This window comes from Nyctereutes procyonoides, unplaced genomic scaffold (genome assembly GCF_905146905.1).
Source record: "Nyctereutes procyonoides isolate TBG_1078 unplaced genomic scaffold, NYPRO_anot_genome, whole genome shotgun sequence".
Taxonomy (NCBI): Eukaryota; Metazoa; Chordata; class Mammalia; order Carnivora; family Canidae; genus Nyctereutes; species Nyctereutes procyonoides.
The window spans coordinates 7307147-7323923 of record NW_026575136.1 but is presented as its reverse complement, the minus strand read 5'-3'; the positions used below and the strand labels follow the sequence as shown (position 1 = coordinate 7323923).

At 39.5% G+C, this 16777-nt stretch overlaps 1 protein-coding gene across 9 annotated transcripts in view; it reads left to right on the top strand.

Annotated features, from left to right (window-relative positions):
- Positions 1–16777, top strand: part of LOC129495548 (glycosyltransferase-like domain-containing protein 1) — a 388336-nt gene that overhangs the window by 315236 nt on the left and 56323 nt on the right. For all 9 annotated transcript variants that reach the window (XM_055303172.1, XM_055303177.1, XM_055303178.1 and 6 more), the window contains one exon: positions 8527–8871. In XM_055303172.1, coding sequence (XP_055159147.1) covers positions 8527–8871 — 345 coding nt within the window. The remainder of the gene's footprint in view (positions 1–8526; positions 8872–16777) is intronic.

The window sequence follows — 16777 nt, the reverse complement described above, 5'->3', positions numbered from 1 at the left end:
TAAGGTACTGCCCTTTTTCAAGGGTGTAAGACGTTGAGCAAAGAAAGTGAGAGACATTGTGGGAATTTAAGATTCGTTTCCTTTTTTTTTTTTCTTTATTTATTTATGATAGTCACACACAGAGAGAGAGAGAGGCAGAGACACAGGCAGAGGAAGAAGCAGGCTCCATGCACCGGGAGCCCGACGTGGGACTCGATCCCGGGTCTCCAGGATCCGCCCTGGGCCAAAGGCAGGTGCTAAACCACTGCGCCACCCAGGGATCTCAAGATTCGTTTTCAGTAAGACCAACTGTGGAGAGCAGGGAGTGATTCAGGGCTGGATCCAAAGTGGGGCTTAGTTCCAGCATATAGGCTACCAGGAGATGCGTGGTAGGTGTGGGGGATGGCAGGGGGACCCAGGCAATCAGAAAGCAGTATAAATATCTTAGGGAATTAGCCACCAGTGGGTGGGGAATGCTCGAAACGGAGGTAGGAGAATAAAGATTCCCCGTTGGCAGTTTAGCCTACAGCTCTGCCTGTGTTGAATTGCTATAGTAAACCTTGTGCAAACTAGAGGGTTTTATTGTTCCGAGAGAACTCTGTTTTGGGAGGAGTGGAGCTCATGAGAAGTAACCATGCATATGCTCGCAAGACTAGCTCTGAATTTGATAAACATTTCTTCTGTCAACATGCAAGGTAGCTTTTCGTCTCACGTTTATAAGGGCCTTAAATTTTCTGTGAGAGGAGTATATTGATTCTCAAGAGATTTTGTAAAATTGCCCGAGACAAACTGCTTGTGCTGGTAGGCAGTTACATTAGCAATCTCTACCATCCCAAACACAGAAATCGGGAGAGAATGGGGACTTGAGGCATAACTGTTTAAGTTAAATAATCTTAACCACATAACCTGTATTGTCAGAAGAGGTCATATAGTCAAGTGGTGTAAGTAAGGTGCTTGGAAAGTGTTAGATTCTCAGGAAAGTGGTGGTGGGAAGGGAAAAAAAAAAGGACTAGATTCATGAGCACAGGACCATCTTTTTCTAGGATGGCCATACATCCCAACTATTGAAGGGACAGTCATTGGAAAATGATGGCCCTCGACCCAGGGAGGAAGCTGCAGCTTGGCCTATAAGTAAAGGTTCTGTCCTCCCTAAGGGCATCCTCTCTGGGGCCAGACAGAGCTAACAAGGCCAATGTGATGACCACAAATTTGCTTTCAGTCCCAGCGTGCATTTCTCGGGCTAATAAGTAGGGTTTGCTTGTTAATTGTAACTGCAGCTAGTGTCTCTGGATTCTGTTTTTCTATCCTGTCACAGAGCAGAGTCTTCATAGTTCCAGTAAGACACTCTTGCCCAGTGCCCCCTCACAGATCACTGTCAATATTCCATGTCGGCTTTGCAAGTTTGCACCGCGGGAGATGAAATCTGGTCCAGGCACCAAAGCCTAAACAACGTGGCCTAACCAGCCACGGTGGTGTTGGATGGCTGTTCCCCCAAAGCATTTGTGCTATGTGCATGTGGATTATGATTGACTCGTCTGTGATTTGAATTTGTTCATATTTTGTTCCGCCAGGAGTTTCTTATTGAAACAGCCTCCATAGACATGTGCCATCTATTTTATGAGTATTAGCCCTTAGCCATCTCCAGGAAAGAAGAGCAGCCGTCCTGCAACCAACTAACCAAACATAAGTCTGTCTTTCTGTTTAATGTTGTAGTCTCCAAACATCTAGTTTTAATTATGATGGATTTCCTTGCTTGTGATTCCTTTATTTAGTGAAGATAGTGTGGCAAGAGATATGGGGGGGGGGGGGGGGGGGGATGTATGTGTACACATGAGAATGCTAGATCAAGATTTTTACTTTTATAGTTTATAGTTTTGTATAAATCTGCTTACCATATAAGTAATATATTGGACACATGTGGGCTAGCATGATTTTTTAATTATCTTTGATATTTGCTTATGTGGCTAAATTCTAAAAATGTTAATTTTGTAATTAATTTCCAGCACATTGTTTGGAAACAGTGAATAGTTTTTGTTATAAATCACCCAAGAACTTAGATCACTACACTGCCTAGATGTGTCTTCCCACTTGGGTTTGGAAAAGTTATTTATCTTTGATTCCTATTTCCTTTCTCCTCAATTCTCTCTCTCTCTCTCTCTCTCTCTCTCTCTCTCTCTCTCTCTTTTAACATCATCTCCTCAATTCTCAATGTGGTTTATATCCAAGAATCCACAGAAATGGCTGTGATAAAATCAAATGATATTTTTTTCTGCTGTCATCCATATTAGCCTGGAACCATATCTCCCGTCATTTTGTTTTTTCCAGATTCTCCTCATTTCTTTCAACCTTCCTTTTGTCTACTGACATGTAGCCTTGGTATATGGCGTTTGGTTTGAGTTTCATCCTTTTCTCATGTGAAAGCATTTCTCCACTCCTACCATGCCTCCTGTGTAAAATACGCCACCACCTAGCTGGCCTTCCAGACTGGCTGTCCATCCATCTCCTAGAGTCCCCAGTGGTGTTTCCCAGAGTATCCTTTGTTGTCTATTAATTCTTAAGGTATATCCTTGGGGATGGGAGAGTCCTTGTTTCTTTAAGTGTTAAGTTTGAGAAACGATGAACATAATATTCCTATTACATAATAGGTGCTCAATAAATATGTTTTGAATAAACAGAAGAATGAATGAGTGTGCATATTTATAGGGCACACTAGCACGTACTTTGGGAAGTTCTTTAGGAAACAAATGTCTCGCTCTCATTAACTCAGCATTTACCAAACATGTTTTCGCACAGAACCTTCTCTAGTGTTACACAAAACACATCTTGTTAAAATTTCAGCCTCAGCTGTGCAACGTCATGGCCATACCCCTGGCCCTCCCTGTGTGGAGAGGGGCCGAGCTTCCTCAGCTCACTCTTCTTGCCTGCCCCACACGCAGGCCACTTTCCTTATTTCGGTTGCTAACATGCTCCTCCTTCTGCCTTGTATCAACTCTGGAATCATCTTTGACTGGTTATGCTGTCTTTTCCTTTAATCATCTGCTAATCTGCATCATTTTTCACGTGCTGTCTTCCAGATCTGTTTTGAGAAGCAAGACCATTGATAATCTCTGTCTCATGGACTCTTCTCTGTGGGCATTTATGAGACTCTATAGGTTGAACTCACTATATTAAGTACTTTAAAAAAAAAATCTCTCAAAAAGACATTTGTAAGCAGTGTCCAACCACGGTATTCTCTTCAGTAACACATGAATCCATACTAATGTCCTAAGTTTACTTGACTTGCTTTACTTTATCGCCTTCCTTTTGATTACCTCTCTTAGTCAGCTACACATACTCTAGCCTCTCAACTTCTTCAGAAATAAGCTAAGGTACCCAGAGCATTTCCTGCATTCGCCATCAATCTTAACATAATTTAAAGCTACTCTCAAATCTAGTGTTTCCAGATTGATCTGAATAAGGCCATTACTACAGGTTCAGCTCAGGGCTTGCGTGTTTGGATGTGGGGGTGGCAGGAAGAAGCAAATTTAGGTCTCGAAAATACCTACACCAGCTGCGTCTTGGAACATTGCCCAGCACAGTCCTGGGGTTTTGTGGCAGCGTCTCTGGAACCATGTTGGAGGACAGACGTGGTGAGGAAGGAAGGGCATTTGCGAGGAGAGGAGGCGGTAGGGAGGCTCTATTTGTGTTTCACAGATTGGTATTGGTTAGGAAAGAAATTGGGGGAGGGCCCCATGGCCAGTAACAGGTTGCAAATGATTACAGTAATCAGAATGTTTCTGAAAGTAAAAACAGGCTCCGATAGAGCTGAGAGACTCAGAAACAGGGAAAGATGTTCCACGAGTAAGGTGGGCAGTAGCATTTCTTTAAGAAAAATTGGGGGGTTATTAAAAAGGCAAATCTGGCGTAAGCTCTAAAAGACAGCTCACTGGTTTTCTTCCGACTCTTTTCTCTCCTTCACTCCTTATCTCAGGACCTTTTCTCTTCTCATTAACACCTCCACCAGAGTTGGAGCTCGGGAAGAGAAAGGAAGTGTTCAGACATGTGCCTATTTGCATACTCACTCTCTTGAGTCAATGCCAGGACAGCACATTCTGTCCAGTTCTATAGAAAAGCCAGTTTCACCCCATCAGTAAGGTATTATTTTCTTTTTTAGCATAGAACGGTTTATTGCCAAGCTTCTCTTAACTGTACATTACAAATAGTGTCTGATTAAGAATGTTCTGGATGGGTTAATTAGTGTGGTGACTATTATTAAGCAAACTGCTTGTTAGTATTATGCCTATTTGATCTTGGTATTGATGTGAAGTAATTGACCATAGAGCTACATTTAGAAAAGCTGGAATAAAGTTTTTTGATTTCTATTATAGCAATAAATTGTTTACATTAAACATGTCTATGAAAATATGAGTTTCATGGCACAGAGAATCAGAATAGACTCTGTGTGGGATGGTAGATGAGGATTGTTTTGTTTTGTTTTGTTTTGTTTTGTTTTAGAAATATTAATACATTTGTCCAGCTTGCTTCACAACCAGTTCTGCTAGAACAAAGTAGTAAAAAATTATTTCAGCTGACTACTGCCGAGTGTATGAATAATAAAGTGATTTTAACTCAACCTCACCTAAAGGACATATTTCCTTTTATTTATTTTTTTTTTGAGATTTTATTTATTCATGAGAGACACACAGAGAGAGAGAGAGGCAGAGACACAGGCAGAGGGAGAAGCCGGCTCCATGCAGGGAGCCTGACGTGGGACTCGATCCTGGGTCTCCAGGATTAAGGCCCCGGGCTGAAGGTGGAGCTAAACCGCTGAGCCACCCGGGCTGCCCCATATTTCCTTTTTGATTTAGCTAACTGGCTAAACACTTAATCTGGGTAACAATTCACTATATATAAACAGACTGTTAAGGAAAATATATGGGAAGATATTCTAAGCAAGGAAAGCATAGCATGTAACCACCTTCTTTGAAGTCCCGGATTATTATCTATATTATTTATTGGTATTTTGTCCAGTCCTATTATTAAGTTTCCCTCACTACACTATAGCATTTCCATAGGGAATTTATTCCATGAGCTAATAAATTATACCGTCAGGGAGTTTTTCTTGAAATTCAGCTTAAATTTTCCCTTTCTTAATTTCATCTCATTACTTCTAGTTATAACCCCCTTATACCCGGCTAAATAATTATTCTCTTCCCTTGGAGACTCCTATTATGTACCCCTCTACTTGTCACTTAACCAGGCTATTCATATTTAGCTCCTTTAATCTGTCCTCATAAATCAGTTCTTCCATTGCCTTAATCATTATTATTGCTCTTCTAAGAACTCTCTAATTTTCGAACATATACAGTCACAGGTGCCCCAGATGAAACCAGCATCTGCACAGCCCTCTGTCCCTGCAGACTTGGTGTCTTCCTTCTCCGTACAACACGATCCATAACGAAGTGGCATCCATTGGCTGGTCAGATCAGCACAGTCTCCTCTTGCCAAACTCCAGACAATCTCAACAGTGTTTTCCATGTGTCCTACTTACATTCAGGATTTTTTTCTTTTTCAATTTCAATTAGTAAGCTGAGTTTTTGCTTACTGCCCATATTTATGTTCGTCTCTTTCCATGTCCCCACTGACCACACCTATCAAGTCAGCCATCCACAGCCTGTGTTAACAGGGGATCCTGCTCCTCCAACAGGCCTAGCACCTTGCCCACAGAGACATTCCCTGTCAGTCACCGATTCCTGTTGTTTGCAACCCTGTAGCCAGTCTCCCATCCCTTTTAATTTGCAATTTTGCTCACATGCTGGCCAGTAAAATGCATTTTAGGAGTAAGATGGGTCATGATACTGTTTTCTAAGACGATGTTGGTTATGTTGTTTCAATGCCTGCTGATTTTTTATTTGTGAATCTTTCCTGCACTAATTTGTAATTCTGTTTAAGTCTTTCTTAAGCTCGCCTAGCATCCTTTATCCAACATAAACAAGTTTTTTCACTTGTTCACTTTCTCTCTCTCTCTCTATGGCTATCATAAGTAAATAAATAAATAAATAAATAAATAAATAAATAAATAAATAAATCTTTAAAAATAATTAATAAAAAATAAAAGTTAAGGTATTCTTGGTATGTCTGGCTGGTTCAGTTGGTGGAGCATGCAATTTTTGATCTTGGGGTTGTGAGTTTGAGCCCCCCGTTGGGTTTAGAGATACTTAAAAATAAAATCTTAAAAAATAAAGATATTGTCATGGTCTTTTTTTTTTATTTTTATTTTCATTTTTCTTTCTGCCTTTTATGGTGATTAGTGAGAACTTCCTCACTGATTTTTAGTTCCTTAGAATCTACTCAGTGTTTTGTATTTGTTTCAGGAAGAAAGTTGGTTAGTTCCCATAATAATTTTAGACCTGTGGGGTATGAAACTACAATGTGTATATGCCCAAGTTTCTTTATTTTTAAATCAAGATTAATGGATCATTTTATTAGGGCATATCTATTACCTGGGAGGGTTTTTATATATATAAGGTGATTTATCTCAAAGGGCTTTCTGAGACAAGGACAGAAGCCCCCCAAACAAGCTTTTTGACTCTGTAATGTACCCAGCACACTCCAGCTTGCCTTCAGGCCTAGGGAACATCCTCAGCCCCTCTTCCCTCAACACATTGCTTATACTTAGCTTCACCTCTACTCACCTCACTGGAAATAAATGTCCTCATCTAATGCTTTGGTGACACACCATGGACTCCACACCTGCCACCTGAAACTGATGTTTCCAACTTCACTTTTCTCTCCTTCTTCCCTCAGCTTTGTAAGAAATCTTGGTCTGTTCTCTTTTATAAGGCCTACTTACTTTCCCCCATGCCAAGAATCCCACGTGCTATGCTATTCTCCTACTTCTGTCTTGTAAGACTTTTCTGTTTCTTCAGGATCCAGCTCCCTTGCCTAGCAAGTGTCCCCAAGTAAACACTCAATGAATACCCCTATGTACAAGTACCCCATTAGGGAAAAGAGACCTTGCTTCTCCATTCCCCTCTCAATCTCTCTTTCTCTGCCTCTCCCTCTTTGATGCACACACTGTAACCTTCAGGCTGATTTCTGCCTGCTGTCTCCACGGGAACTACCCTTTGAGAAGCAAGTGATCTAAAAGCTCCTTGTTTTATCTGGTGCTCTGATACCTCTGCAATGCTCTATACCCCCTTTTTATGCATTTTTATGGTTTCTTGATTCCTTTCTTAGACATTCTTTTGAGGTTCTCAACTCACTTCATTAGGATGATGTTAATCTCTCAGATTCTCATTTTACTCTTCCAAATGTTCCTTATTGCTCTCCTTCCATGGTTCTTCTTCCTCATCTACCTCTTATATGCATATACTCTCCATTTCTTCACTTACTCAACAATCCAGGGAAGGGGTCAAGTCTCAAGACGGGCCTCAAGGATTCTGAGAAAGCACTTGTCGTTTGGCTTCAGTCTACCTCTCTGGACCTCTCACTCTGAGACCTGGCCCCACCCCCTTTGGATTGCTTGTTATTCCCTGAAGAGTTTATGTTCTTTCCCAGCCCTTTCCTTTGATCACAACATTGAACTTCCCCCTTCCTGCCTTTCAAAGTCCTTTGAGTAAAACCATCTTTAAGCCTTTACTGATCCCCAAGTCAGAATTAATCTCAAGTTGGAACATCCATTCTTTATGCATTCCAACACAGACTAGTTGGTCGTTCATGTCTGTTCTAAGCGCTACTGGTTTGCTCCCCAGTAGTGACTTCTTGATTTCATTTTATTTAGATGCTTCTATCAGTAAGTAACAGATGCCAAGCTCTGTATGCTAAAGCATTATAGAAGATGGGGGAGAAATTGCATTGAAAAAATATCCTTCAAGAAATATTCTCAAGGGATCCCTGGGTGGCGCAGCGGTTTGGCGCCTGCCTTTGGCCCAGGGCGCGATCCTGGAGACCCGGGATCAAATCCCGTGTCGGGCTCCCAGTGCATGGAGCCTGCTTCTCCCTATGCCTATGTCTCTGCCTCTCTCTCTCTCTCTCTCTCTCTCTCTCTCTCTCTCTCTCTGTGACCATCATAAATAAATTAAAAAAAAAGAAATATTCTCAAGTTGGATTTAATAATAAAAATGTGTATACAGGTACCCAGGCGTACAGAACAATGTTGTGAGCAGAAATGGCCAGTGTTAATCAAGGGAGTTTCAAGCATTTTTGTTGGGTAATGATTAAGTGTGGCTTGGAAATATGCATTGGGCCATGCAGTGGCTGGAAAATGTAAAATGGAACTCTACCAAGATGAGTGAAGGGAGAGTGATAAATCATTTCTCTACTCATATTTTTCACAGTATGTACAGTACAGGTTTTATAGCCACAGAAACTCTTTGAAAACCACTCAAAGACAATGGTGGTCTCATTTCAAAGTTTTGGACTTTCCCTGGATGGCTACTACTTTTGCACTTTCTCTGGAATGTTTGTTATGTGTTTATTTTTGTCAGTTTTCCACATCATCACTGCGTCCTTACAGAAAGGTAAAGGACAAGTTTTAAATAGTATTGCATTTCCTTTTCATAACAGATTCATGCCCAAGCACAAAACAATCCATTTACAGAAGATTCTCGGCCTTAAAGGAAGTGGTGGCACTGCTCCATCCGCGGCCCTTCCTTTCCAACACGAGCAGAAAGGTTCTGAGAATTTATTGAAGAATTTTAATTCAGAGTCTGGACCTTGCAATGCTGCACAACAAGAAAACCCGGGTAGCTCATTAACACAGGAGTCAGCCTTGAGAACGTGCAACTCATCAGATAATTCAAGCTCTCACCTGAAGGAAAATAAACAAAATACGACTTTTCATCCCTGTGACATTTTGGGTGGAACCGATGATCCGCAGAGACCACTGCACATCGTGTGGCCTCACAGGTGGTAAGTTTGGGATGTGCCAATTGAGTAAGAGTTGGAGACCGGTAACAGAGAATATAATTCTGATGGTGGAGTTAGTAAATTATTGTCCCTATAGCTGTAGGAAAAGACTGCTTTAGTGTGGTAGTACCACTAACATGGTACCAAGGTAGAAATATCTTTATATCCATATAGAAATAGTTGCATGTTTAGATTAAATTGGAATTACAGATAATCATTTGCAGTGATTTGCTCATCTAACAACAGCAGCTAGACACCTCTAGAAAATCAAATCCTGTTCAGGAAGTTTCAAACTATAAAAACAGGATTCCTTATCTATATGTCTATATATATACACACATGTATATGTGCTGTTATCATATGACTGTTTCATATAGACACCCTGTTAAAGCAATATTACCATTAAAACAAAACGATTTCCATTATTTCCTAATCTGTCCAGTTTCAACTGGGTGCCTTTATTTCACTTGTCATAAAATGTATCAGCACATTCGCAGCAGTGCCCCTGCTCCCAAATGCCTCTGTATCGTGCTAAAGCAAAACACTTTCCAGCGGAATCTCCTCTAAACAGGAAAATCAACTGCGGCGTGTAATCGTACCAAATACAAACTCATAAACTCAACCCTAGTTCCTATAAATTAGGATTTAAAGAGGTAAAATGTCCTGATAATCTTCTGGTATTAGGCATGAACATTTTAATCTAGTTTTTATTCCTCCCAGTTAGTTTAATCTGCATGTGGCCTGATTAGAGTTCACTTCCCCCCACAGATTATGGTCTCTTTATTGCAGAGATGCTGGGCTGATCATTAGGTCCGATTTTCTGAGAGCAACTGTTTACAGGTGAAGTAATAAGCACACCACACCGGCCAGGCAAAGCTCCTTTGCCGGGGATTTGACTTCCAGCACATTAAAACTCCAGAAGCTCTCCCAGTTGATCTGCAGCATCTGGTACCTAAAGGGATTTTCATCTTGGACTCTAAATGTATGAACGCAAAATTTGGGGATTGAAAGTTGTTGTGGAATGTGTCTTTGGGTTTGTCCGTTCAACTTCACACTTCCGGCATACCCTTTGTATGAGGGTAACTTTTCTTTTAAAACCGTATTTTACTTAGAAGGGGACGCTGTTCGACATTCTTGTGTGTTATTTTAAAATGAATCGGGTCTGGATGAGATTAACCTGTTTCAAGGTAAAATAGGTGTCATCATTCTCTCGGTCCTGGAAAGCTTTTCCTTTTATTCTGCTAACCTTTGGTTGCCTCCGAAGTAATACCTATTGCAAGAAAATCAGTTCTAGAAAGTTTGGTTCTGGGTTAGCATGGAAATGCAGAATTAAATTTGTAGGCTCCTACTACAAAGCAGCATACTGATATGGGGGGAAGAGTGAGAACCACATTATTATCCAATCCTTTGCACAAAATAAGACAGAGCTATGTTAATAAAATTAACAATATTAAATTGAATAATTCCCTCTCTTCCTTTGTATATTTTTGCTTTAATTTAATTTAATTGCCTAAAGTTAGTTGCTTAAAGAGATGCAGCATTATGTTTGTGCACATTCTTATTGTTAAAGCTAAATTATTTTTAATTTGGAGGAGAGGGAAAAAAAGCCGCATCAGCAAGAGTAAATGCCAAAATATAAAAGTAACACATTCATCCTTACGGGTAATATAGTAGAACATTGGAAACTTGGAGGTTGCCAGACACATAGCTAACATTAGGGCTAATTTTGAAAATCTAGCGTGCAGTCAATTTTACTGATGCCTGGGGACATACAAGGTAGAAGCTGACAAGAGAACTAATTTTGTTTGGGTTATTTACTGCTATGCATCATCCGCGGGTTCCCGCCTGACACACAGCTATATGAAGGGGGATATTATCACACACTCAAAATTTATGTTGACATTCGATATTTGTTCAATATGTCAGCAGTATTACTTTCATAATCAAAAGAGTAAGAAAAAGAGAAAAGAAAAGCACTTTATGCTCATATAGATATATCTTTTTAATAACAGTCTATAAGGTTAATATAGTTTACCTTTGAGAGTATACAATGAAAACAAGCAGGGTTAGGAGGGGAAATGACAGAAAGCATCAACCCGAGCTGTTTGTTTGCCATTACCTAAGCGAGCCATGTCAGCTCTCTGGCCCGCGTCTGATAGCTATTTGTTGTACAGAGAGCACAGCATAAAAAAAAATATCAAACTCTTAATACTATTGTGTGCCCATAACCATCTGTCACTGCTAGCCTGGAGATGAGAGGAAGATTACGAGGAATAAACACTGAGCCGCCGAGCATTGGTAAAGCCTTCGGGCAAAAAACTCTTGTGAGGACATCAAAGACATTCTAATTCCGAGGCAGTCAAGGATTACAGTGTGTAACCTGTGCTGACAACAGATAAATGACTGGCAATATTGTGCCAGAGCTGTTGGGTCCTGCATGGAGTACTGATGATGATGATGATGATGTTATCTTGCAGAATGGACTCTGCTGGGATAATTTTATGATAAAACACTTTTTTCAAATGCCACTGGGTCTAGGCAGACATTTACTAGCTACAGGGGTAGCAATCAGTTTCTTCAAAATTTACTGTTCTAAGCCCATTAGAGTTCCAACACAGCAAGGCTCTTCAATGAAAATCTAAAACGCCTATATTTTCTTTAGGAGAATATATGCAAATGTCGTGAGCTGAACTCCTACCCTTTAGTGGTAGATGCTTTATCATCTGATTTATGTAAATTTGCTCATAAAAATACAGTTTATTTTTAATTGGTGAATATGAATTAGAAAATTAAGATTCTGGCTCAGCATTCGTCAGACATGCCCGGTCACAAGCACACATTTATTTATACCTCTGATGGCCTGGGTAGAAATCCTAGAACGGACCGGTCGATACGAACTGTATCCTCAAGGAGACCATTGGTCAGTACTAGAAATGACCAGGGTTGGATTTGCCGGCTCAACCCTCTTAGTTTGGGGCCTCCCCCACCTCTATCTACACCTCCCTCCTTCTTGTCCTTATCGGGAGCTAATTAAACTACCTGCTCGAGGCGGGGTTTTCTTTAGAGTAGCCTGCGGGAAGCTCTGCGGCCTGGCCTGTCGCCTTTTTGCCTTGGCCACTTAACAGAGAGAAGGGACTTAAGGAGAGGGAACACAGGGATGATTGTTCCCCCTGTAAACAAAAGGGAGAAACGGCCACCAGAGAGGGCAACAGGATTCTCGGAGCCTGTCATTACCTTGCCCAACAAAACAAAAATAAAGGCCTCCTCCTTATCATAAAAAATATGCCCATGAAATCATGCCGTTGCAGTCGCCAACTCTAAAAATGAAGTGATGCTGACCTCATTGTGTTAGTTCCACGCCGGGATCATGAATGGTCTAAAATATAGTGTTAGCCTCTAACATATCTCGTACTAAGTCAACCAAATGTAGAGCCTCCTTGCTAGGATATGTATCAAAATCAAAAGTGACATTTTCTAGAAGATACATTCTGGCTTTAAATCTGTGTTAAAATGTCTGTGCATGAGAACAGGCCCTTCACTGCAATGCTTGCCCCCTCTCTTCATTCTTTCTGAATCTGAGCTTGTCAAGGATTATAGTGTGCAACCTCTGCTGACAGTAGATAAATAACTGACAGTATTTTAGCAGAGTTGCTGGGTTCTCTGCAGAGTAATTTGTTTTCTCCCTTCTACCCAATCTTTAGTGTTTTGTTATAAACATCTGTAGCAAGGCATGGTTAATAGCAACGACTTAGAGAGAAAGACCTGTAAAAAATACACTGCAATTGGCAACGCCTTTTCTTAAACCCATTTTCTTTGTAACTATTACAACGTTTAAATATTCTCTTGATTTTAATGGGCACCGAAGGCGTACTGCTGGAGGGACAGAGAAAATAAGTTTACAAGACGTTGAAAGATAGCACTCTTAAGGCTGCGGTTCTCAAACTCCTTGATCTAAAGACCCCTTCGCGCTCTTAAAAATGACTGGGACACTGTAGATCTCTCTCTCTCTCTCTCTCTCTCTCTCTCTCTCCTTTTAGAGTTACACCTATCAATATTTAGCGTATTAAAAATTAAAGCTAAGGGAAAACTTTTAAAAATCTACATTAAATCATTGAAAAGTAATAGTGAAGAACCACATACGTGTTAATATTAATGTGTTCTTATGAAAATAACTACTTTAGAAAGCAAAATAATTAGCGAGAAGAGTGACATTATTTTATATTTTTGTAAATCTATAATCTCTGAGTAGAAGAGAGTTCGATTTTTATATCTGCTTAAGTATTCAATCTGTTGCAATATGTTGTTTTGGTGGAGGTTTCGGAAGAAAATTCTGCCTCACAGAGAGAATTGGAAAAGGAAAGAGTGTTTTAATGACCTGCTCAGATTATTGCAGGTATCCTTTGCTGCTACTCGGCAAGTAGGAGTTTCTCAGAGATCTCCGAGATTAGACCACTCAGTGGCTCTTCATACTCTCTTACTTGGTGTCTAAATGGATTTTGTAACATCGCGCATTGGTCACTTGGAAAATACGTGATTGATGAATTGTGCAGATCTTCCAAGTATTGACAAAATTCATTATTTCAGAGAATCAGGTTGTTAATATCACCACTGAGATCAGCGGACTTTTTGATTATTGGGAAGTTGTCAAGCTCACGGTGTAGATACACTTTTTCCAGAATTCCAATTTTCAATTAAAATCTTGAATTTATCATTGCAACAAATATTATCGGTCGTTTTCTTGAGGAGACGTGTTCACGTGGCTCGTATTTGAGAAAATGTCTGCCAAATACACAAGGCTAATTAACCATGGTTGGCCTATAAGTTCTTAGAAGCAAAATTAGTGTTTTGTGAAAAAAGCAACTAGTCCGCTCATAACTCAAACAATCATACAAATACTGTTTCTTAAGACAACCAGTGTGTCCTGGGACACAAAGATGCAGTGTGTGTATTTCCAGTTTATAACATCGAATATTAAAAGAAGTCTCTTGAAGGGAGGAAATTTAATAAAATTAGTAACTTTAATGCTTCTTCAAGGGCATTCTTAAGTGAAACGATCTTTTTTTTCTTTTACTGCAAGTGCAGGTGGTCAAGAATGCAATGACTACTAGTTCAGTTTGGTGCCACTGCCTTGAATCACCCTGAGGTCCCAGAACCCTTTTGCATCAGTGTTTCTTCACTATTGAGGCATGTGTCAACACAGTGAAGAAGGCAAATTACGTCTTAGTATTATTGTAAAAATAGTTTGACTTTGCAGACCCCATGAAAGGGCTTGAATGTCCCCAGGAATCACTGCGGCGCTCTTGAGAACCACTGTCAAACAGAACTGATAATGACATATGTACAAATATGTCTGCTGCCAGTCATTGGATTGCCTAATTTTTAGTTTTCACAGACTCCTTTTTTCTTGCCCTGAATGTTAATATATTAACATGTAGGTTTATATGGCATGTGGATATTGGGGTTTCACAGTTGGTGGAAACAAGTGTTCATCATATATAAGAGCACTTTTTCTCAGACCAAAGAAGATTTGTGTCAAAATGGGCTCAGTAGTCAGGAAGCAGTAGGAGAGATCTCCAACACAAATTCTATTCTAATCTGAAAGCCCCTCTGCGTGCCTCATAAGTGGGTGTGTTCTGGTTAAGAAAGATCAGGTGCAAGTGGCCTGTGAGGCACGTTGAGGAGTTTGAAATTGTTAAGAGTAGCAATGGTGGTAAGTTCCACCATGACTCCATTACATGGACTATGGGAAAATTGTCAGAGCTTTTCACTTAAAGTGGAGTGACTTTTTATGAGCTATATGTTACTTGCAATATTTTCCGTAAAGTAATGATAAAACAATTTATGCAATGTTGATTGTGGTTAAGAGTGTAAATTTGGAAAGGAAAAGGCTCAGTCATTGAGAAATAAAAACAGATTTGAAGCATACTTAGGTAAATCATATACTGTAATATTGAAAGAATTTGACATATTTTTAGAAACTTTGGCAACTTCTAACTGAAAACAAATGATTGATATAAAATGGAAAATTGTACTTTATTACTTAAGAGTAAAATAAATTACTTTTTTTTTCCATTCTTTGACTCTCTGAGGTTTAAAAATACAACTTTGAAAACAAAATTGATGACTGCCTTCTGAAAAGTGTATGTTAAGTAGATTGGATGTTATACTTTTTGATTTTCTTGTTGTCCAGGTAACTTGGGGAAAGTTTAGCAAATAGATTGTCTTAAATCTTTCAGGTCTCATTGGTGATTACTTAAGAATAGGATACATGTGGAGGACAGTCTTCAGGTGCCACAGCAGGATAAGAACTGAGAAGCAAAGTGTTAGATTTGGGACACCAATGTTCTCTTTCTATTTCAGTGTTATGCATAAATCTGTTTTTCTTTGGGAGAAATGATTCCTCACAGAATTGTAGTTCTGGAAAAGATGATCATGTGGTCTGGCCACCTGCCTTTCAGCATACTCCACCAAAGTGAGACCTATGAGAGTCCATCTTACTTGTCCTCATCTCCAGAAAAGATGATGCCCCTACATGCCTTCCAGTAGCACTATTCATTTTCACAGTTAAATATCTTTGATGTAAGGAATTGATTATAGATATATTCTCAATTCAGTGCTAAGCTCTCTTCAGTTATATTTCTTAGCCTATGGGTATTTTTGTTTGTGTGTTTGATGATATTGGTTCGTTGGTTGGTTGGTTCGTTGGTTTTTGTCCTTAAAACATCTCAAGTGAACTCTATCACTTAAAAAACAAACAAACAAACAAACAAACAAACAAAAAAACTCTCCAGAGAACTTTATCAGAGTCTTTGAAAAGTTGTAATCAAATACCTGGCTTAGATTACAATGTGTTACATCACTTGCTTAATTTGTCTTCTAATGTAGTACTATCAGATGAACCTCTGGGAATCTGGTACAAGATTTTTAATTAGTAGGAAAACAAATGCTGAGAAATTAAAATGTATGGCCAAAAAACATAACCTTAACAAAATTCCATTTATATTTTCTAAAATTCCACTCCTAGATGCCTTGCTACTTTCCAAACTATTGAACATATGAAAAATATAATAAACTGAGCTCTGGTTTCTCCTTGCTTCTTGGGCTGTTTCTAACTTTCCCACATACCACATCAGCATGAAGAACATTCACCGAATGGTCCTTACTGTCTTAGTGTTACTATCTCTAGAATATCATTAACTAAAGCTCTTGTTATCCTTTTCTTCCAAACAGGGTTAAAAAGATATCTAAACTTGGCTCCTTAAACATACTAATTGGTGCAAAAGATGCTATTTGATTATGGTATGCTTATGACTGTCATCTTCAACCATTCAAGACCTATGTCTGCTTTTGCTTCATTCTATCACAAATGTTTTGATAAAATCCTTGCACCCTATACCCCACTGATTTATTTAATACTGCAGGTCAGGAGTGATTGAGTTGGGAAGTAGATAGCTAGGTCATATGTATAGATGACTGAGCAGATGAACGATGGATGGCTAAGTAGGTAGATAGATTACCTGTTTACTACATATATGTATGTCATATATGTGATGTGGGGGGGGTAAATATATTTCTCCTTCCAAGTCACCAAACCTTTCTTTTTATGGTCCCTGTTGACCTGATCCCTATTTAGCACACTTTTCCTCTTTTTTTCAGGATTTAATATCCCTCCTATTGTTCTTAATGTATGGTGTTTTCTCTTTTCATGACCGTAATTACCATTATATCTTTTTAAAGATGCCCTGAAATCCTCTGCCTTCCACAGACAGGTGCCCTGATTTCAATTCCAGTGATGTGTGAATTCCCCTGCCTGTGAATTTTCATGCACTGAGATCACAGTGCAGTCCACTGCACCACATAAGCGTGTAACAAAACTGCACTTTCCACACTGCCTCATCTCATGTTTTAA